General features: G+C 33.4%; 1 protein-coding gene across 1 annotated transcript in view; it reads right to left on the bottom strand.

Annotated features, from left to right (window-relative positions):
• Positions 1–24,812, bottom strand: part of LRP1B (LDL receptor related protein 1B) — a 1,985,448-nt gene that overhangs the window by 209,587 nt on the left and 1,751,049 nt on the right. Inside the window, exons 61-63 of the mRNA XM_044242553.1 lie at positions 10,873–11,061; positions 9,886–10,034; positions 3,384–3,477 (exon numbers count right to left, since the gene is read on the bottom strand). Coding sequence (XP_044098488.1) covers positions 3,384–3,477; positions 9,886–10,034; positions 10,873–11,061 — 432 coding nt within the window. The remainder of the gene's footprint in view (positions 1–3,383; positions 3,478–9,885; positions 10,035–10,872; positions 11,062–24,812) is intronic.

Genomic DNA, 24,812 nt, shown 5'->3' with positions numbered 1-24,812 from the left:
AACTCACTCAAGTATGTACAAGTTTCAAGTGCCAGATATGGAAATTAGATCTAGATCTGACTAGTCTTCTCACAAACTATATTGCTTGGCAATAAAATACTTACCTTTTGACTGATAAACATAATGTATGTAGTTCAGATAAGTCAACTGAATAAATATTAATAGTAATATTTTAAATCTTCTTTGGGAAATTAATTATGCTTTTATATTTACAATATGAACTAAAAAATTTCCTTAACATTAAAAAAAACCTCAATATGTGCTCGACTTCCATAGAAGTGAGTACTAAAATGTTGAAAGTCATTCAATTTCTAACATTTCTTAGTAAACCACACTAAGTGTTAAAACTGTGTGATACTTAATTTCTCACATTCTAAACTCATGCATTTCCTCTATGTTTTGTTGTTTCATATATGGTTTTCTTGAAATCACATATGATTTCTTGAATTTTGGTAGCAAAGGATGGTCCTCTACCAAACAAAAAAAAAAACCTTTCCATAAGATTTCTAACTATCAGAGGAGTTTTAATACCTGGAAGATAGCTGGGAAGCCTATCTGACCTTCAAATGTGCCTTCAGAATGAGCTTTTGTGTACTAGAGCATCATAGAAAATGCAGTTAAAAACTTAAGATGCCAGAGAATTCATGATGCATCACTCTTAACCACATTTATTTAAACAACATTATTGAAGTTTGCAAGTATGTGAAACTGGGTTTAACCTTTCATGCCTTTTCAGATGAAATTATTGAGACTGTCAGTAACTTAGTACCTGCAAATTTTGAAGATATAACTACTCAAATATGAATTCTAGACAGTCCATAGACTCATGTACAGCACTTCCCACCTACCCCACCATAACTCTCAAAATAAGCCTCCATGCCTACAGATGTTCAGTGCTATTAACCCAAGTAAAAGATTATTTACTAAAAGATCACAGAGACAATGTCACCAATAAAAACATGTAGTACTGGTATTTAACTAGGATAAGGATGATACAGAGACTCTTAGATACTAGATGTCTCTTTGCTTTCCCCTTAAAAGACATTAAGGTTATATTTGTTCATCATATATTTTCAAAGGGTGTAAATATGAAAATCTTTGGTTATTTTTTAATATCAGTATGGTTACAGCATGATACTCCAGTCAAGATGAAAGTTAGAGCTAAGGAGCTGCAGATAGTTTAGAAGGGAAAGCATTGGGAGCCACTGACTGTGTCTGCAAGTCATCATGGCGGTATTTCTCAGAGAACACTCCAGTGAATCTGGGCAGGAAAAGTCATTCTAATATGAGGACTCATTTAATGTATTTGTTCTTCATTATTTCTATAAATTACAAAATAGGTTGTGTTCATTTTATTTGTTATATTGTTAAAAGTTTACTTAATTGCAGGGCAATTGGTAACTTTCTTTTAATGAGTAAATCACAGTTGATCACCAATATAATTTGTTCCTTTGATAGCCCTTTGAATTCAAATATAATTCAGGCATAATAGTATATTTACATCAAACAAAAACTACTCATATGTATTGTCTATCACAGTGAAAACAAAAATATACTGAAAAATCAAAGACCAATGGACCTTTCAAAACACAAGAAGAATATTAGAAAAGCAATGATTTCTGTAACTTTTCTTCCTTTTTCTTGAATACATTATTAGCTGTTTTCAAATGAAAACAATGAACAATGTGAAATAACTTCAAATGGTTTATATGCTTTGTAGTGACCAGAGAGATGGAATACATCTCATCTAAGTAACTATCTAGAGACCCTAAGTTTAGAACAGTTTTTGTAATTATGTGGTGGAAAGTTCTACAGCAGAAAGTAACTAGCTTTTACTTAGTATACTGTCTTTCTTTAGTATAAGCTTAAGGATCTTGAACTCAATTGTTAAGGCCAAATCATGGCAACTATCCACCGAGATTTGAGGGAATTATCATGATCAACTAGAAGCGTCTTCAACTTGATAGGATTGTATTGGAGTGACCGATGGTGTGAACTACAAAAGACTATCAAGAAAAAGTTTACTGATTGTCCATTACAACTGAAGTTATCAAAGATAAATAAATGTATATACACATATGTGAACATATACATAAACCATACACACACACACACACACATTCTTATATGGGCATACCTACCTATATGTATGTATGTATATACATATGTATGTATGTATGTATATATGTATGCATGTATATGGCATCTAACCATTCCAATCACAATTTGAGTCTAAGTAAAATTAGCAGTCATTTTAAGGAATACCTAAGAGCATACTAAATTATTAGTAGAACAAACTAATGATTTATATTGGAAAAAAAATCTCACTTTTAAAGAATGTTCAGTATTTTAACACTGTGAAGATTAATCCCTTAAAGGTAAGATCTTAGTTATTGATTGGCATTCTGCAAACTTGCCATTTTTTGCTTTTGATTTGGTGATATATCCAGGCAAAATCATGTTGATTGTTATTTATACTGATCATTACACAGAGTGTACTTTTTCTGTAAGTAAGAAAATTTAAAACAAAACACTAATACAAATTGCTGATGATGTCGTTCTTTTTTTTTTAATTTTTTTTATTTTTTATAAACGTATATTTTTATCCCCAGGGATACAGGTCTGTGAATCGCCAGGTTTACACACTTCACAGCACTCACCAAAGCACATACCCTCCCCAATGTCCATAACCCCACCCCCCCTTCTCTCAACCCCCCTCCCCCCAGCAACCCTCAGTTTGTTTTGTGAGATTAAGAGTCACTTATGGTTTGTCTCCCTCCCAATCCCATCTTGTTTCATTGATTCTTCTCCTACCCACTTAAGCCCCCATGTTGCATCACCACTTCCTCATATCAGGGAGATTATATGATAGTTGTCTTTCTCTCCTTGACTTATTTCGCTAAGCATGATATGCTCTAGTTCCATCCATGTTGTTGCAAATGGCAAGATTTCATTTCTTTTGATGGCTGCATAGTATTCCATTGTGTATATATACCACATCTTCTTGATCCATTCATCTGTTGATGGACATCTAGGTTCTTTCCATAGTTTGGCTATTGTGGACATTGCTGCTATAAACATTCGGGTGCACGTGCCCCTTCGGATCACTATGTTTGTATCTTTAGGGTAAATACCCAGTAGTGCAATTGCTGGGTCATAGGGCACTAGCCTCAGCAATCAGACAACAAAAGGAAATGATGATGTCATTCTAAATGTAACAGTTAACAGAGACAAACTCAAGAGATTGTTGATAATTTTTTTGTATTTTTAAAGATTTTGTAAAAATATCAGAAGGTTATACTTAAGGTCTCGCTTCAATTTTCAGTGTCTGGGATTTAAGGAGTTCTGAATTCTCAATGCCCACATTTCAGCAGTGTACTTACGACAGTCGTCAGGTTCATCAGATCCGTCGCCACAGTCATCCACAGTGTCACATTTCCACCAGAATGGAATACATTTATCAGTTTTGCATCGAAACTTTTAAAAAAATAGAAAAAAAGGAAAGAAAAAAAAAAGGTTGAAGAACCCTACCTCGATATAAAATTGATATTTAAAAACTTACCAGGGCAGAGAAGCCTAGCCTACACTCTCGCTGCAAATGTTAACTGTGGTGGTCTTAGAGCATTCCACAATAGGGAATAAATGCACAACAAGCAGCAAAATGATCCTCCAGGAAAGCATATTGTTCAGGAAAACCTCCTGGGATTTCTGGAACACAGACAAGCTCACTCATTTACATATGATCTACGGCTGCTGGCTGCTCTTGCACCACAAGAAGTTAGGTAATTGCTACAGAGACCATGTGGTTGGCAAATTTAAAATACTTATTATCTGAGCCTTTACAGAAAGCATGGCAAATGCTGAACAGGGCTAAAAATCACCAGAAATATCAGGAACAGTTATCCTGAATGTATTGAAAAGTTGAATTAATTCAGTTAATTCAAATTAATTTAACCGAACTGCATTTTCTTAGGAATCTTAGACAATTGGATTAACATCTCTCTATCTCTATTCCTTAGCCACCAAATGAGGAGTTAAATATAATCTGGATGATCTTTTCTGGCACTGTCATGCTGTTATTCTGTGGAACTTACTGAACATACTGCCTTTAGCCATAATGAATATCTGCCCAAATAAGTTTTAAGAATATTTCTTTAAAGCAGTTAAAACTGGTACAGTTATTTTCAGTTTTCAGAATTCCTAATAAATATACATGATCTTTGAGGGTAAATAAACTGTCACAACTAAAAAATAGGTACAAAAATTGCACTAGATAGTTAAACATGCAAGGAAGACTGTTTAAAACTTGCAATAGGGGAAAGAGAGTGAACAGAACTCCACTGAAACGAAAAGTGGGGGTAGGTTGAAGCTTAGAGGTAAACTAATGGAAAAGTATGGAAGATGTTGGTTAACATGATTAGGCTGTCTGTATTTGCTAGACTGTACTTATCAAAGGTGGGCTCCAATCTTCCCATAGAGACCAAGATAGTCAGGGACTATCTTTCTTGATGATTAAATCTCTAGGGGATGGTTCCCAGTCCTTGAGGAAGACATTCCTAAGCTGTAAAACTGGCAAGAAACTGGGAGAAAATTTACATCTCAAAAGGGCAGAGAAATAATCCACAATTGCAAGTTTTCTAAAGTGAATGCTCTAATTAAAGGGACTCAGGGATCTACAGTCAGGAAGAAACTGTCTCAAGGTCCTTCAAGCTGAAGAATGCTTGTTAATGCTATCTTGGTCAAAGACTAACCACCCTATGCTACATCCTCCCCACATAGCCTGGCAAAGAACTTAGCAAATAGTAGGTATCTCTAAGTTAAAATGAACACTTGCAAATCAAAAAACAGTAAAATAAAATAAGGCTGCAACAAGTTTTTTGCTGAATATCTTTTTGAATATTATATATTTTAAATAAAACACTAAAGAAAACTGCTCTAATAAAACTTATTCTTAAGATTATTAAAAAAAAAAACTATTCACTGACATATTTATTAGTGTGTTTTTTTTTTTTCAAAGATTTATTTATTTTAGAGAGAGAGAGAGAGCCTGAGCACTTTGGGGGTAGGGGCGGAGGAAGAGGAAGAGAGGCAAAGAAGCAGACTCCCCACTCAGTGGAGAACCCAGGCACCCCTATTAATGTGTTTTATTTGTCCTATCATCCCTTCTATTTAAAACAGTTGAAAATGGGGGTGTTTGGGTGGCTCAGTGGGTTAAGCTTCTGCCTTCACCTCAGGTCATGATCTCAGGGTCCTGGGATGGAGCAGGGAGCCTGCTTCCTTACCCCCCATCTGCCTCTCTGCCTACTTGTGATCTCTGTCTGTCAAAAAATAAATAAAATCTTTAAAAAATAAAATAAAATAGTTAACAATTATAAGAAATTCCATTATTTACAGAAGTTGTTTTTTTTAAACTCCTTTCTTTTGAAATAAACATCAAATGGAAGATTAATAACAGAGAAACTAGTTGAAAATGTTATACGGTAGTATTTACTTATAAGCTACTTAGCACACATGTAATATATTACCAGAAAAATATTACAGAAGATTATTATTGGATTTTTTTAAGAAAGGTATCTGAATTCAAATTCTTCTCCTGAAACAGAGCACAGAATTATTGTTTCTACTAAACTTCACTATTTGCCAAATGGACAGAGACCAAGAAAATTCAGTACTTAGTGATCTCAATGAGTTTTAAGCTTATCCTCATAAAAGAAACTAATGAAAACCATGCTTTCTATATGAAGAGTATATATATCTGAAATAGTTACCATTAAAAATTTACCTTAAATTATTAAAACCAAGCAATAAAGTTTAGTTTCTTCTAACACTATCAAATTGTTTTCTTCTTTACTTCAACAGAAATTCAGTGAAAAACATATATCACAAAATTCATCTGGAATTGAAAATGTTTGATAATTTTCTAAAATTTATTAATTTTCTTTTTGAAGTGTTTCTGCTGTAATTCCCATGTGAGTGACCTGAAAGCAAGGTTACATTTACTTAACATGCTGTATGCCAGACAGATAGGTAACCTAGAAAAATATAGCCTAGGTTCAATTTTGTCTAATGCAATAGATTAGCAAGCTAAAAGTTTGTTCAATTAAAGTACTCTTACTTTCTTCAAGTAAGAGAAAATTTGATGCTAGCTTTTTCTTAATCTCTCTGGATACCATGAAGTTGATTAAAGGCAGATCTACATTATTATCTTAAATAAGGGTGTGATTTTTCCCCCCAATAGAGATATGGGAGGAAATAGAGCACTATGAATACAAAGGAAGATCTGACTCTTCCACTGATTTTCCTGTACTTGCTTAGCCTTTGGTCATGTCTGTGGTGGTTTTTATAAATTACCACAGGAAAAATATTACCTTTATAGATAGTGACTGTCTGGGGATATAAGGCTAACTCTGAAAGCAATTGCCCTGAACATTAAACATTTCCAGTCATTACAGTATATCAAAGCACATTAGCAAGAGGATTTCATGTCTCCTGAGTATATTCAAAGCCTTCTTAATCAAGATTTGAAAAATATCTAAAACACATATTTTAAAACTCACTACATATGCTCAATTTAAATAAACACCAACTGTTGGAATTATATATGACATGATGACTGTGCTTGCCATTTCATTTTTAATAAGAACATAAAAAGGTTTTGAGCTAAGAGAAGGCCAGGGTAAAATATACTTATTATGTTTCTTTTTATGCTAATCAAAATTTTATTCATTACTCTCAAAGAAAGATTTCTTCTATTTTGTGTCTGGGCTTCATTTTTTCATACTTAAATACAGTAACTTAAAAAAGATAAATGCTAAATATAAATATAAAAAATTCTTCATGGTAAATGTTCTCCAAGACTAATATCTTCATAAAATAAATTGCAAACTGCAATTATCATCCACAAGAAGAAGCTATAAAGAAACTACTAAATACATGTCTATTAAAATGGATACAAGTATAAAATACAAATCCTGCATACACAAGTGAGGTTTACTTGCAATAGAAAAATCTCTACTTAAAAACTAAGTAAAGCTATTTTTAATTTACTTTTTATTAAAAATAAAAATGATTTAAATTTAATATTTGAAGTGATAAATGCTATAATAATTGGATTTAATCTTGATTTTTAAAGGATTTTCATGTTCATTTCAATTCTAATAGAATTCTTACTGATGTGATTTGCCTATTTTATTTTTCTAAAAGTCAATGCTATTCAGGGGATATATTTTTAGTGCTAAAAAATTAAAAAATCCTGTAGTAAGATAAATTTAAAATGTAACATTTTTATCAGGATGCTAATTGGTATGATTCTGAAATACTTGGATTATTTGCTTCATTTCAATTTCAAACCTCATTTAAAATTGTGCTTCTATCAACTGACTTTTATTCAAGAAGTATATAGTAGATAGTTTTTTTCTCTCACCGCATCAGGAAAAAAATAAATGGGTGCATAAACCCTAAAACATACTGGGATTTCTACTAATGGATTACATTAACTGCTGTTCATTAACTTTTTTTGTAAAAATGAAATGAATGATAACTCTTTTCTTCAGGATGTACTGCTGACAACAAAGATATATGATTCACAATTTGTGTTGTTATTGTTAGTGTCCTGTCTCACTATAGTAGAATTTTTTTTAATTAAAAAAACTCTTCTAAAAACACGATTGGGGTATTTAAAAGCTTTTTATATATTTTAATCATATCATCAGTAATACCAAATTGGGAGATAATTTAATTATATTAATAACATTTTTCTGGGTTGATTTAGGTATTCATTTAGTTGATCTGATTTTTTTGCATTGAATAGACATAATTACAGGTTTTCTTATATAATAATTTGAAATCTTTTATTCCCTTTATGATTATGGAAAGGCTGCTGTTTTGAGATATTCATCCGTGTGTCAAGCATCCTTTGGCTTTGCTCTATTTCTGGTTGGCTATAGAGGTTCTCCATTCTGTAAGAGGCTCAGGCAGGCATCATCATTTCTACTAAGTCACCTAAGGCCACAGTGTTAGGCACCAACAGAGAGACTCTTGGATCTCACCCCCAACAAGGGACCAAGTTATTTCAGAATAACTTTGAGTTTAAACTGGACATTTTCTAAACTAAATAGTACTAGCAGGAATTATATTTAAAAAGTTTTAAGAACCTAGGATTTCTCCCTTAGATTTTCTTTCTAGGAATAAGTAGGTTGCTTATTTTGACTTTCACAGTGACTTAAATTTCTAGTTCTCTAAAGATAAAGTATTTTACCTACACAAATGCTTGGGGGATTATAATTAAAACAATACACTTTGTAAAAAAAGAAGAAACTGTGACCTGTGCTTCCAATAACACATCAGAACCTCCTGATGGCAGCTCACACTAATTGTACACACATCCTTGCATGTGTTCTAGTTGGACCCCAGGACACGGGCAATAACAACACTTACTACGTACCAGGAACTTCTCCCATTTAATATCCATAAGAGTGGCCTGGAAATACTAGTATTCCATTCAAAAGATGAGCACACAGAAGCATCATGAAGGTAAGTAACAAACCCAAGATTATTCAGCCAATTTCAAGCAGAGTCAGGGTGACAGTCCCAGTGAATGTACCCTTAACCACTACACCTACTGTCTACCACAAAACGGTTTGATGTTTTGCATTATACAGTTCTTTACTGGTGATACTCCTAGTGATAACTTGAGAAACTAGGTGTGCTAGTATTAGTTTCTCTGTTCTAAAAACAAACACACCCAAGGAGAAATTCAGTATTCTACCATGAAGTCACTGCTAAAATTAGGAAACCAGCAGATTCAAAACACAAAATTCTGGGACGCCTGGGTGGCTTAGTCGGTTAAGTATCTGTCTTCAGATCAGGTAATGATCTCAGAGTCCTGGGATCAAGTTCCACATGGGGCTCCTTGCTCAAGTGTGGAGCCTGCTTCTCCCTCTGCTTCTGCCTGCCGCTCCCCAGGCCTGTTCTGTGTGTGTGTGTGTGTGTGTGTGTGTGTAAAAAAAAAAAATATATATATATATATATATATATATATATATATATATTTAAAAAATAAAAATAAATACCCCCCACAGAATTCTAAGAACTAATTTTAGACATTTTCAAAACAAATTATGGTTCCTTTGACAATTTTATCTTATATAACAGAGCAACTCAAATATAAAAAAATCAAATCTTATAATGTCATCTATCACCCAAAATTTGTAAGTAGTAATATCAAGTCCATGCAACTAAATACTATTGAGCATACATTTTAAAATTTTACTAGAAATGATTACATGTTGAAGAAAAAGAGTTTGGGAAGGAAATTATTTAGATCATATAATTTTTCAATAAAAAATTTAGAAAATTGACTTTTTGTCTAATTCATCTCTTCCATACATATCCTTTGTTAAGGAATGGGAGGGGAGTATACATGGTGACATAGCAGATTGTCTAGGAAGGTTTGTTTATTTGTTTAAACTGTATATATCTTGGTCTTCACCCTATGCCGCAATTACCCTGCCTTCTTGAAATATGCTCAATCTCTTCTGATTCTGCTATGTCCATTCATGATTTGAACCATTTACTCTGTGTGGAGCTGTGTAAAAATGGTTTCCAGGTTTGTTTTCTCTTTTTGGCCTCTATTTGTATCTCCTATTTCCTGAGGTTTCGTTTTCAGGATGATATCAATTGTTTTTCCCTTACTCTATGACTGTCTATATTTTGTATAGAGATGTATGGGACTCTCTATATGATGTATGGGAAGTTCATCATGCTATGCTAAACAACAAAAAATGATGTTTCCAAGTGGTTTAAGCCAATAAACAAAATGTAGGCAAAATCTTTATAACAGCTTGATGATACATCTTATGAAATAATTTCTAGGGCTCTACTCACCTGACTGGCTGTGCAGTTGGATAAGCAAGTCCTATTGTCAGCTGCAAGATAGAAGTTGGTGGGACATGCACAGGTGTGAGTCTTTCCAGGGGCTAAAAGGCACAGATGACTGCAACCACCATTATTTATCATACAGAGATGTTTGGAGACTACAGATGAGAAGGAAACAGCAAAACAGAAAAATCAAGACCAAAATATAATATGGGATTAGAAACAGGGCATTAAAACTTCATAGCTTGTAGAATTTTGTAATCAGGAGATCAGCAAGGTCATAAATATTGTTGTATTCTGTTGTAAATTCTATTCACTGCCCAGTGGTATTTATTTTACCATTAAATAATTTTAAGAATGTAGTTCCACAAAAACAAGCATTTTAGTATTAAAAAAAAAACTGTCCATCGGAATATAGAGTAGAAGCATTTTGGATGAAGACATACATATGTTTAGAATTATAAATGTAAAATAAAACAATGAAGCAATGATCTACAACTAATAGTGTAGATGGCTTTGTTTCATAAGCCAAATAGTGGCTTAAACAAAAATAATCAAACTTTTATTGCATAAGACCTGACAGAATTCTACTAGACATATGCTTAAAATACTTGATATATTTCTCCTTCTTAGAGCCCCAGAGATACTTAAATATAATTCCTTTCACACAGCATTCCAGAAAGTAAGGACCCAAAACTATTTTGTTAAGAAATCATTTCAAGAATGCATTCTCTACTTCTCTAACTACATTTATTATCATTTCAACTTAGTATTTCAACAAATCAATAATTCTCTATACTATTATTGAGCTTCTAATCATATTCCTTAATAGACAAACTTGAAATCAACCCAATTCATCCTGTACAGTTAAGCTAAATAATGAAATCTGGTACTCTTTCTCAAAAATAAATTTACACTTAGCCATGGAGGAAACAAAAGTGGAATGTTACTAAAAGATGTGGATGTGCTTATGGAAATCATGGAAAGAATAATTACCATCGGGTTGTCTATAAGAATGATACACCTGGATATCTGTGATGGCATGCCATGAGTTAATCAGTGAGAGTCTGTCTGCTCCCGAGGTTTTATGGGCACGGCTGAGTGACTTGGTTTTCCCATCAGTCCAGTAGATGTAGTCTTCAAACAATGTTAGTGCAATCACCCCTGGAATATCTTGATTAGGGACTGTAATAGGAGATGGTAAGATTAATGTTCAGTCTTGGAAGACTGCCAGTTAAAATATTCAATACTACATGGGCTGACAGATACAACTGCTACAGAACTTCATGTGAATAATTGCTGTGACAACCTGTCAGGCCAGCAAGGTTCTTTATTACCGGTTAAGAGAATGCAGGATCTGGCGCAGGAGTTTACTTTGCTCAGAGTTTGCCCGATTCGACCACTGGGAGGAAGTGAATGCTATCCTTCTTATGAGTAATGGTTGCTTCACCAGAAACAAATACCATCCAGTAGTTAAATATGTGTATATATCCATCCAGTTGGTCCCAACTTAAACCCTTACAACTACAGTTTATTGACTACTACTTTCTTCCACTTCCAAATCAATTAAATTATATATCCAGGATGAAATGTTTATCTACCTGGAGATAGAGTGACTCTAAGACCACTATAAACTATCTCAGTCGCTGAGATTTTATGAGTATTTTTACATGCAAGATGAGCTGGGATAGGGATGGAGGAAAATAAGTGTCACAGACAACAAGGTATTAGGCAGATTTAACTGTCATAAAACTGTTTAGTTGCAGGTTAAATTATTTCATAATTATATTTTCATTATAGGACTAGGTTTAAATGTAAATAGTAGAGTGAGCATCACAAATGTGGATTTTTCATTCAAGAGATTCCAGGGTCCTATCAGGCATATGGGATATGAAAAATCTGTTTGGTGATTGAAGGTTTAAGTAACTTTAAAATGTGATATAGTTTTCTTCAAAAACAGTTTCAAAAGCTACCAATAAAGAAAATGGAAATTCCTTAATTTGCACAAGCATTACAATGTTTTCCCATATTTGTTTTCAGGTCTATTTTAGAAATTCTGAGAAACTGTTCACGAATGAAAAAAGGTACTGTAAGTCCAATAACAAGTACGTTTTTATAAATTAGATTTTCATGACTAAGAATTAATGTTTGCATATTCCTCATTCAGGAATAACAGAGGAACTATCAAAATTTCAAATACAATTTGGAATTTTTACTCAGTGGGGTCAAAGGTGATTAGAGAATTCACAGAGACAGAGAATGTCTGAGACAGAAATCCGTCTCAGAATAGATATTATGCCTATGAAGCAAAACTTAAAAAAAAAAAACCCGTTAAGTGTACACTTTTGATGCAAGTACTCAAACTGAATTATCTGTGCACTCCTGTAGATATGAAGTCTATTGCTAGAATGATAAGTGGAATTGGATAGAAAGATGAAGAGGATACTTTACCAGAATGAATCATATCTGAGTTATTTACACAAACCATTCCCACTTTCCCTCTTTCACTGTATAAATTCATTCCAGAAAGAGAAAACTAATGTGGTAAAATGTTAACAACCAGGTGAATCTTGGTGATGGGTGACTGTAACAGTCTTTCAACAGATGTGTATGTTTGGAAATCTTAAAAATAAAACAAAACTTGGCAAAAAAAAAAAAAAGTTGAAAGATACAATTCAGATTTCTTTAGATGCAAAGGAAATAATTAGATCATTAAATATGGACTCAAAAAGTTAATTGTCATTTAAAAGAAGTCTCAGTTCACCAGAGATTCAATTAATTTATACACAAAAAGTGGAGTTATTTTATGAATTTTCCTATTAACACCTCTAATGTTGCATAGTCTTTTTGATTACTCAGTAAGTAACTTACAACTGACGTTTATTAAGTACTCTTGTGCCACGAAGTTGGCAGTGATTTTCAGTGGATGGGGGCAGGCAATTCTGGCCCCACAACAAAGAATGTTCAGGCCCAAATAGTAATAGTTCTGAGGTTATGAAACTCTGCTGTAAGATATGTACTTTATGCACCTTATTTAATATGCTTCATTTTATTGTGTAGTAGCAGACAGATCTCACTTCACAGATGAGCAAGATAAGATCTGGAAAATTTAAGAATGTTGACCAAAGAGGGGGATTAAAAACCAGTAAATGAAGGTACTGGTATTTAAATCTAAAACAGTCTCTGGCTGCCAAGTTCTTTGCCATTTTATCTCCTAGCACTGGTTTCAAGAAAGCCAGCCTCATAGGCAAAAGTACTGTTATAGACTGAATTGTTTCCTTCTCTTCCAAATTCATATGTTGAAGCCCTAGCTCCCAGGATGACTATATTTGGAGACAGGTAAGAGTGGGGTCCTAATCCAATATGACCAGTGTCCTTATAAGAAGAGAAAAACAGAGACACCAGGCATGTACACATATAAAGAAAAGGTCATGTGAAGACACAGCAAAAAGATAGCCATCTACAGCTAAGAAGAGAGAAGCTTCAGGAGAAACCAAGTTTGCCACGACCTTCGTCTTGGACTGCCAGCCTCTACAATTATGAGAAAATAAGTGTTTATTTAAGCCACCCAGCTTGTGGTACTTTATAGGGCAGCCTTAGCAAACTAATGCACATATATAAAGGCATGAGACTGATTTCATAAGCTCCATGTGAAAGTGGGTGGGGCAGAGGGTGAGGGAGAGGGACAAGCAAACTCCACACTGAGCCTGACTTGGGCTCCATCCCAGAACCCTGAGATCATGACTGCGATAAAATCAAGAGTCAGATGCTGAACTGACTGAGCCACCCAGGCACCCTGAAAGTCAGTTTATTTAATTACTTCATTGAATTTACATTATGTTTTCAGACAAGGGGCAATTTAAGTACCGGACAAGTTTCCTCTCTCTAAGCTTGTAGTGACTACCTATCAGAAAATCTCTGTTATCAGATAATCAATATAAATTTATGGAGATCAGAAAGGTGAACTCTTACTTCAAAAGATGGGACACAACTGAATGTATAGAGATGAACGTAGAAAAGGTCAAGGTGAAGAAAATTAGAGATCAATATAGAAAAGGTCAAAGTAAGGAAAATTAGTCTATTTGCTCAAAGAGACTATCAGTTTGATATAATCCCTTGTTTGATACTGGGGTAAAGAACAAGACTATCACTCTTAGCTTTATAAGCTCACTCCCAGGACTGTTCATTTGGCAAACAAGTGTATTTCCCAAAGAGCATCAGATACAACCACCAGAGTGTTTGTTCTAGAGAAAACAAAGTCAAAACACCAACTTTTGTTAACAAGGGGATATCCAGTCCCACATATCTAACACTATAGTAGCTCCAACAATCTATTCTCTAAGAGATGGTGAAACTTCACTTAATACCACAAACAATGCCAATGAAAATCAAGCCAAACAAAATAAAGCAAAACAAACACAAACAAAATCTTTTTATATTGCCTTCTAGGAGTTTAGCTTACAACTTGGCAGTATACTTTATTTCTTCTTGAGGATTTAAACCTCTCCAACAAGGTATTTGACTATTTGCTTAAACTTCTGGGTGGGGGGAAGCCATATATTAACTGCCAAATGATAAGTATAAATAAATGAATCCCACGTTTGCTTTTCCATCAACAAATGAAGAATTCAGCCCACATTGAGGCTAAAAGAGATGTTCTGAGCCAAATCATCATTTTAGTATAAGGAACTTTCCTGATTTAGAATGAGAAAAATAAAATTGCTTATTTTTGGTTGTCTCCTTATTTATCTTATTACTTTGTAAATATGTACATTTATATGTATATATGCATTTCTATATTATATGTGTACATTTGTAATATATCATTATACATATACTTATCTATGTATATTTATATATAATTCATAATAAGTACATAATAAGTAAGTCCATATAAATATAAACATGGAATGTGATGACATGAGAAAAACATTTAACAAATTCACTGAAATGTGGCTGTGTTTATGGAAAAAGTTGTCAATGTTTTCTCAAAATAATAATGGCTATCCTTTTTAAAAGAAAATAGTATCACTGAGTATCATATATGACTGCACTTGCTTAATTAAAAGAGAAATGTGAAAAATAAACTTAACCCTCACTTCATTTACAGGTATACTGTAGACATACAAAATAAGACAGAAAAAACGGAACTATTGCATGGCCTGTAATGGGTATTTATTATACATTTTAAAGCTGCTTTCTGCAGTTAAGTCTCTATTCTGGATAACAGCATTATTTATTTTACCATTTCCAGCATTTCACTCAAGTATTAGACTCCTAATTTTTATCTTAGAGACTATATCTATCAGAATAAAGAACTTGGTATTCGGCAAAAAAATACATCAAAGAAATACTCTTTGTGAAGGTTTTCTTTTTTGGTCAATTTGGATGCTATCCTATTAACATTTCTAATAATTACAACAAATAGAAAAGGTGACAATCCAGAATATGCTTTTGGCTTAACCACTGCCTCACAGAGTTATTCTATTATGATGCTCTTGATGACTGATCTTTTGATAGCATTCATCATGCTAAACAAGTATATTCCTTGATAATATCTTTCAAATTTTGCATTTCAACTTTAGTTTAAATACTTAACAAAATGGACCAGTTACACAGTATTCATCTTTCATTGAGTTAAAATGTGGTAATTGGTGCTATGGGTAGGATATAATATTGGGATAATGGCAGAATCAGCATGACTCTGCCCAGGGGGTTAAAATAGAAATTTTACTAGGTAAAATTTCTCTCTCTTTTTTGTCCCTTATATCCCCTCCAAGATTTACTTTAAGAATTAAATGTGATTTTAAAATATTACTTTATATGTAACAATCCCTATAATTTATTGTTATAAAATTACTTAAAAAACTTTAGCAATATTCTAGTAAAGTAAAACAAAGTAAACAAAGTAAAGTAAAACAAAGTTCATAGAACACAACCACCAAATTCAGTAATTATTATTATAAGTAAACCAAAATTACAGAGTAACTTGAGCATTACTATTTTTTTTTTTGAGTATAAAGAATTTATGTATTGTTTGGAGGAAAATACCTAAATGTTTTCACTCTATGGCTGATTAGGTTTGGAAATTTAATCTAAAAATTTAAAGTAAACAAGGATATCAAATAAAACATAAAATTTTGCCAAATTTTCCCTTTTTACTGTATTTTAAGATTCCCATTGTCTTATTCTTGGTGCCATTATCCCACGTAAAGGCTCACATTCTCTTACACCTGAAATACGGAAAAATTATTCTAACTTTTTTCATTGTTTTTAATCTCATCCAATTTCTTTTGTGTTATTCAGGTTTCCTGTAAACAGAAAATACATTTTTTAATGAGAATTTAAAATATTTTAATAAATGAATTATTTACAGAAGTATGGGCATGGTCAATGGACTGATGATGGATTGTTTTTTCTTATGCCTCTTATCAGAATCTGGTGACAGCTATAGCTAAAGGAGAGGAACCACACAATAAGAACAGTGATCATTCAGTGAAGGAACTCAGCCTCTGCCAAACCACTGTGGTTGGGCCTGAGGGAAAGAAAATAAGTAAATAGTCCAACATCTTCCTCCACCCACCATTCAAGCTCCTGTCAATCTCATGGATACAATTCAACCTGGAGTCAGAATATGACAGAGCCTGGGTGATACAGTCCACAAAAATCCACATTCTAGCATTTAGAACATGGCAAAGAAGTAGAGGTAAGATAACCTAGAGCTCCATCCACTCAATATTTTCAATATTTTTTTAAATCTCACATATCTCTTCCCTAATCAAAAACCATCAACGACATCCCCTTTGTAGGCAGTATGGTACACACATTTGAGCTTGACGAAAACACCTTTGTCTTTAGAAGAGGATCAAGATGCTCTCTGTTCTGAGAGACCGTGATACTAACCATTTTTCCCAACATCGTTCTAAAAAATAATGTACAACAACCTATGTAGAGAAGTTGGGGCATAAATTAATGGAGCAGCATCAAAGCCAAAAAAAAAAAAATGGAAGAAATGAAACAAAGAAAAACAAATAGCATTGAAAAAATGAGTTGAGATTAAATTGAGGCTTCAGAAAGAATATAGGCATAAAATTAGATGATGGAAGAAAATGGATTAACATGGCAAAAAAGAAAATGGGGGCTTCAAAGCAGTGGTCAGTAAGTTGGTGGATAATGACTTTTCTTTATGAAGAGTGACAGAGAAGAGTGGATGGGAAAATGGTCCCAGGATACTAATCTCCAGAAAATGAATGCTAAGCCAGTAGTTATAGCTACAAATACACCATCAAAACGAATGTGTTTTATGTAACCTTAGGGCCAAGGACATTTATTCTTTGTCAGTAATTATACATCCCCTCAGTGTTATTGGTTGCAGAGTCCTTTTTTTTTTAATAAGTATTTCCTCAAAACCATCTTTAAAAAGATATAAAATATTCTATTTAATATTTGCCTCCATGACCATTTTCTCTGCCTACTCTTTAATACAGCTCTGCTTAATGGTAATAGTATTATAAAGAAAATTTCAGGCAAATGGATCTGAGGTCCATTGTTCAAAGTGAATAAAGGCATTAAGAAATGGCAAGAATACTAAGGATATCTAACATTAACAAATATTATGATAGAATTTCAAATTTATTTTTTCCAATATAAACATAATTTTTCAAAAAGTTCATCCATCAGTGAAACCTTAAATGAGACAAGAAATAAGTTTCTTCTCTTCAGTATATGCCATAGTGAATAGCAGATCTAAGTTGCTACTACCCAGGAGTCTATTATTTGAGACTATCTTTTAAATGCTGACGCTGAACAAATGCCCAAATAATAGTTATATGTACCCCCCTTAAGGCATCAGTTTATACTGGGACACTTAAATGTATAAGATTTTGAAACAAATGTCATGTATAATGGCAAATATAGAAACTAATGCTATATTTAGAGTTCTTCTTTAAATTTTTTTTTTTTAAAGATTTTATTTATTCATTTGACAGAGAGAAATCACAAGTAGGCGGAGAGGCAGGCAGAGAGAGAGAGAGAGGGGGAAGCAGGCCCCCCGCCGAGCAGAGAGCCCAATGCGGGACTCGATCCCAGGACCCCGAGATCATGACCTGAGCCGAAGGCAGCGGCTTAACCCACTGAGCCACCCAGGTCTTCTTTAAAGCAATTTGTAAGAGGCTAACGACATCCTTTGTCCATTCTTTTGTAGTATTATTTGCCTCTTTTTCCCCACCTTGTCACTTCAAATAATACATACTTTCTATATAGATTACAAATATGTGGTTTAATATAAGTCAACCACTTCCTGGTTTCACTTACATTTTTTCAAAGTTATTCATAATAGAGGTCAAATACAGCCATTCAATATTTAAGATCTGAAAAGGTTATTTCTGTTAATGAGTTTGAGAATTTATAAAACAGACAATGTGAATTGTCTGTACATTTGTTTTTAAAACTACTATGCCTAAAGTACTATCTCTTGACCAGGGGACTGCTCTGCAGTCTCTAAATGAAGCAACATTACTCCATGCACTTGGTAAATATATAGTCCTATTGCTTTGAAAGGCTCTGAAGTTTTTTTTTTTTTTCTGGTGATACGAACCTTCATAGACATTTGGCAATGTGTTTTCAGAGCTGATGACCAATACTAAATACAGGAGTTATGATATTCCCCACACACATGCATTAGGAATGTGTTTTAGGGTCCTAATGACAGCAGAAGCCTTGGGTGGGGGCAGGAAGCACTTTGCCTTTGGGACAGATCTCAACAGAGCCATTTACATGAGTTTGGTATCTGGTCTTCCCACATTCCTACAATTATAAATATGGTTCTAGAATAAAAAGTGAAGAGTGTAACATATTTCAAGCATTTCAAAACATGTTCTAGGTAGTTGTAGGAATAAGTAGGAGTAAATAAAGGAATTGATAGAACAGCCTTCTGTCCCAGTTCCAACCTCAGCTAAATTCCTTTAAGAAATGTTAGAAAATCCCTGGTTAGCTAGAAGCCCCATTCTCTGGAAAAAAACAATGAAACATACTGTGGCAAAGAAACTTGCTTAAATCATACAGTAACCTGGACCAAAGCCAGATCTACTGATCCCCAACACCCCACCGTCTCCAATCTAAGGTAGAACATTGTTGAAAGTTGCTGTAAACTCATGCTAGGGTAATACTTAAAATTTCCCATTTAAAAAAAAGTATATGGATCATATGTGGCATTTGCAAAATAATAATCTATTGAAACATATATACAATTTAATGTAACAGGTCCTATTCTAGGAACAAAACTGAAAGACATGATTGACACTAAAATTCTAAGACTTTTTAGAAATGGCAGTTAATTTCAATTTATTTTACTGTTTCAGGAACATATCTATGGTAACTGAATTGTATTTTGCTCCCTTCCATTAACTTTTATTGTATTGTAAACAGCAGCACATCAACACCGTTGGCATAAAATAGCTTGTGAAGTCTACTGTTTGTAATGAACTGTGAATGATAGGGATTTTTTTTTTTCCAAAAGTACTAAAATAAAATATCCTACCAAGAAAGAAATGCTCTAGAATATTGTAAAATCAGAGGGTGGTGTTTATTAGATTTCCTCCTTTTTTGGTGCGTTTCAGTGTACATTTAAATATTCTAAAGATCCAAATGCAAGAGCTACTGAGTTTCAGAGTAAATGAGAACAACATGCTCCCTTTGTCTTTTTCAGTGTGTTTCCCCTACAGAACAACAATGTCGTATATATATTTATGCTATTTCACCAGTAGCACGCTGAGATCTGGATTCCTTTTCCAACATTAATTAGGTGATCACTGTATGGGTTATGATTTGGATTTTTGAATCCAAACAGAGAACGGCCCCCTCACAACACAAACTGGATTCCCAGAGCAATAAACAAACGATCGAGGCAGACGACAGTACTGACACTTCCATGTGAAGACCTTCAGGTCTAGTACGGAAAAAAATAAAGAACCATAGTCAACATAATTGCATGAAATTTTAAACAATTGGTCCACAAACTAAAAGACCATTCTGTGATAAACTGTAGTTTGGAGTCATAGCCAATGATTACTCTTCAGAGAAATTAGCAGTTAAGAGTATATATTTTTCCAGGATGCTGGATAAAATATGTACACAGCCAACTGATTTAACACAAGGTTAAACCATTCAGGGATACAAACAAGAGTATTCTGAAAAAAAAAAAAGTTACTAGAAAAAATGAATTTTATGCATTTATTTTTAGAACAAATAAATTGTAAAACTCAAGGTCAGACATATCTTTTTCCTAACTCACCCTCTTGTTAATATGGATCACAAACTATTGTCAAGAAAATATCTCCTTCTCTAAGATAACTCAACTTCAATGGCACATCTAACAGAATATGAGGAAAACAAAATCTTAAGTTATATAGCTTGATGCAAGCTGTCAGAATGAAATTTTGTTCTAAAGACTAAAATTTCCTAGAATTTAATTTCCTTCTCATTAAATGGAAAACAAAGCCTCTGAGTTAGGGTACATATACAAAGGTATGCTGAAGTTCTTTCTCAGGAGATAGTATATAACCTCTTTTATAGATACTCCATTTAGAGAAGCCTGAACTTTGTAGAAAGCATGAAATAAATGACAAAAGATCTTGACTTTGGTCAAATTTCAGAGATTCTCTAGCCTGAATTTCCAAATAAGATCTGGAAGTTTTCCTTTAGGTAGGAGATAGTTTGGAAATAACAAACTATAACATCAAACTAAAGCAGGGTGTACATTTTTAAGCAACATTACTTTCCCTTTACTATCTCAAATAAACTGTTCAAAAGAAAACCACAGGCCCCCAAATAGCATCACTTAGGTTAAGGCCCCAACTCGGTAAGCCAAGACGTCATACTTAATGTAACTGCAGTTTCAATCCCCCAGAAATATCCCCTTTAACGGGTCAACATGGGAATTTCCTCGTCAGCACTAGAAAATTAACTGATGGACTCCTTCTGTTCCTCTTAGAAGGGCAACCTTGCCTAAAACATGGATTCTTTCTAATAATTTCCTTTTTTCCACTCCCCCTCTACCTTTAAAAACCTTTCCGTCTGTAGCTTTTTAGAACTCCCCTCACTTGCTAGACATGGTGCTGCCTAATTCATAAATCAACTAATGAAACTAATTAGATCTTTAAAATTTATTTTTTTTTTAAATTTAACAATACCAAAAAATTTGGATTTAATAAGATATATGCTTTTCTTGTACAGTAATTATGTTCTGGTGGCTCAAGTTTTTGTTTTTTTGTTTCTCACATATTTCACAATTTAACTACATCCATTATTTAAATCAATCAAAAGAAATTCAGGTAGGGATATACCTTTATTTGTGTAAGTGTTTATTTGCACTATAACAGTAGCTTTTAAAATTGGCAATAAGGAGGCAACAAATCTTCAGTCAATTATCTGCTCAAAAATGAAGTGTGTGGAAAATGGAAGGAAAGCAGGCTTTGCAACCACTTAGATCTGAGTTCAAATTCTGGTCCTCCTAATTACTAGTTGTTTGGCTTTTCACAAATTTCTTAATCTCTATAATCCTATTTGCTTGCTGCAAAATGGCTTTGATGGTACCTATCACACAGTGTTTGTTGATGGACTGACTAAAAGGGCATATATTGCATCAAGCACAGTTCCTCGAACATGCTAGACTTCAGATAGAAATATGAGTTTGTAAGAGGAGGGTCCCAGTTCTTGGAACCCCAGCAGCAGACTAAGAATATTTCTACTGAAAGAGAGAACTAAGGATTGGACTGTAATTTGAAATTTTCACAAAGGCTAAGTAGGGAACATTTGTTTATTACAGATTCTCAGCTTGTCTCAAGTTTAAATTCAAGACTAGCTTCCTCAGGTTAATACTGTGTGATCTGGCAAATGTTTTGTAAAAATTGAGCGATCCATTTAACTGGAGGCTTAGAATTTTAGTTCTGGCATTCTTTGATGCCATTTTTTCCCCCAGCATCTTTATTTCCATAGAAGAACCAACTGAGATCTAGAGGAATTACCTACGCTTTTTAGAATGAAAAAGCTAGTTAATGGTCCATCCTACACCCCACCCTCATTACACTCATTTGCAACCTTTCTTCTAGATAAATGATCAGGTATTGTGAAATGCTTTTTAGGGAAAGATACAATGGAGTTTGTTTATTCATATCCTTAGAATTTCTCTTACTAAAATCCTTTTGCTAAAATTAATGTAGCTCTCATTAAAACAGAGCTTCTCAAGAAGAATCTCTAAGTTATCCTTTGTTTGGTACTTTTAAATTTCCTTTTAAAGTGTACAAATATGTGTGAAACTATTAAGTCATCAAAATGATGTTACTTTTTCCCAGCTAAGTGGGTGATAAAATAAAACATTCACTTAATATTTTCAACTGGACCACCGAAATTTCTGTTATTTTGAGCTTACAAATGCAAATAATCTTCTTTTCTTTTCTTTTCTTTTTTTTTCTTGCCAAATAACTTTTGTATGTAATAGTTTATCTCCATTCCCACAGCTATAATCACTTCAAATTTTTTCTCCTAAAATATTTTAACAGCCTCTAAAGTGGTTACCCTTCTAGGGTCTTTCATTTTCCATGCTGTTGTCAAGTCTAATGATAGCATTCAATCAACTAAACACCATCAATGGTTCCCTATGACCTAAAGGATAAATTCCAAATTACTTAGCATTTAAGACCTGTCACAGTCTGGCCCATATTTGCCCTTGTTCATCTAGTGACATTATCTCCCTCTCTTACAACTTCCAATCATAGCCAAATTGTGTAAACCCCATGTTGTTCAAGATTCTATTATATCTTTGTACATGCTGTTCCCTCTGTGTGAAGAATCCTTTATTCATTTCCCCATATAGAGAACTTGTACTAAATCTCTCAGATTTCTCAAAGATTCCCTTACTTCAGCAATGGCTTTTCTACTCCTCCCTACATTTTCAAAACATTTCGTATATTCCTCTAACCCCAAACTAATTTATGTTTTTACTTACATATCACTTTTTTTACCATTTATATATAAATCCTTTAAAAACACAAACTTATTCACTTTGTAACTTGAGGGCCTAACATAAGGCATGGCATCGAAAGAGACAACGGTTAAGTGTTGAATGAATACATGAATGAATGAATGGCCATATCTAAAGGGAAGAAATCAGAGAAACTTAAAAAAAAATGATCTAATGAAAATTTGATATAAAATAAACTATTTGACTCAGTCATCCAGTATCATGTGTCATATTCAATGGCATCATTATATTAAAACATATTATTATAAAATTATTATAGTGGAAACCAGAAGAATGAAATACACAGGCATTAGGAAGAGGTTCACCTGGCTAAGATTGCATGTAGATGCTCCAAAGCTGGCAAATTGACTGTTTATTTGTTTAGTTAATTTTGCAATGTGGTGTTTAGGCTAGGTAGGAAAGTGGGCTGGGTAGAGGAGGTAGCAGAGAAAGATGGATGGAAATTCTTCTGTAAGTCACATGTACATTGGAGGTAACCTGACCTATTGTTTAGGACATAGAATTCTGTATTTTTAGAAGTTCTTAGGCTGGATAAGTAATAATAAATTAAAGCTTCATTTATGAAATTACTGCATGGTTAAATCCCAATATGTTTGGAGAAAAAAAATGTCTGGGTTTATTTTTCTCTGATATTAAGTTTTGGCTTATCAAAAAGAACCATAATTCTGAAATTTCTCATATACTTTGCATGTTCTCAAATTACTTCGTCATGTATGGCATAGCCCACTGTTTTGATGAGTTTTGATTCTACTTTTAACAAGCAGAATAAATAACAATAACACTAGTCTGGTTAATAGAAAGAAAGAGATCAGTGAACAGACTAATGCAAAACTTATTTATTATTAATGTCAAAGTCTCATTTTCTACCTCCACATACATAATTAAGAGACCACAGCATTCTCTTTGTCTTTACGGGGAAAGTACGAGAAGTAGAAAATGCTACTCTTCTTTACAAACACGGCAAATGAATGGCTTTTTTTTCTCATTGGCTGTAGAGCTGGCATAATTTAGGCAACCTACAATTAGTAGCTTATTAGTAACTACTAGGTAATTGTTGGCTTGCATTCAGATATTGGCAGATGCCTGATAAGACACTTAATGAATTTTTCATTAGTCTTTCTGAGAAAGCCTTCAAGAGAAAAAATACTTCTGATGGCAACAGCTCTTTTGGTTTCTTTTGCTTCCCCCTTGAGTTTCCAAGTATTTTCAAAATCAAACTATAAATTGTTAATGACGTCATACCTAGGTATCTTTCAACCAAATATTTCACTCTAATAAATTAGTGCTATTTCTTGCTCTGTATGTCCCTCAACCCAAAGTCATCACCAGTACCATGATTCCAAGACACTTTATTCATACGCATTTAATTTTATATTAAGTTTTCAAAACATTTGTCCCCCACACATCTGACATAATTTCCAAATAATGAATAGGGGATGGAAACAGTAGTTTCTAATAACATTTTTAACTACAATTTGTGTTCAAACACAAAGTGTCAAGTGAATAGGCAAATATTTGATGCTGCAAATTCTATTTTTAATATTCATTCATTTAACCAAAAATGGTTTAAATTCTATTGTTCAGTGAAAGTTTTTAGTGGAAAGTAATGCATTCACAACAATCTAGTACTTTAGATAGATGCTAAAAATAGACGAGTTCATAGTTACATGGGGAAAATACTGATTGCCACAATAAAACTTTCAATTATATCATCTAAGAATGTTGCAGAACATTTCATTATTGATTCTTCGGAGAAGATATAACTGCTGAATGCTAAGTGCAATTTTGATTTGTCAACATTACTTTTGCTGTAATTAAAATCCTAAAGTCATCTTTAAATAATTCTTCACTCAAACTGCATCCTGATGAGTTTCTTTATCTCTATAATTGGATTGCC

This window comes from Neovison vison, chromosome 3 (assembly GCF_020171115.1).
Source record: "Neovison vison isolate M4711 chromosome 3, ASM_NN_V1, whole genome shotgun sequence".
Taxonomy (NCBI): domain Eukaryota; kingdom Metazoa; phylum Chordata; class Mammalia; order Carnivora; family Mustelidae; genus Neogale; species Neogale vison.
The sequence above is the reverse complement of the archived record's forward strand: the minus strand, read 5'-3'. Positions and strand labels throughout refer to the sequence as shown.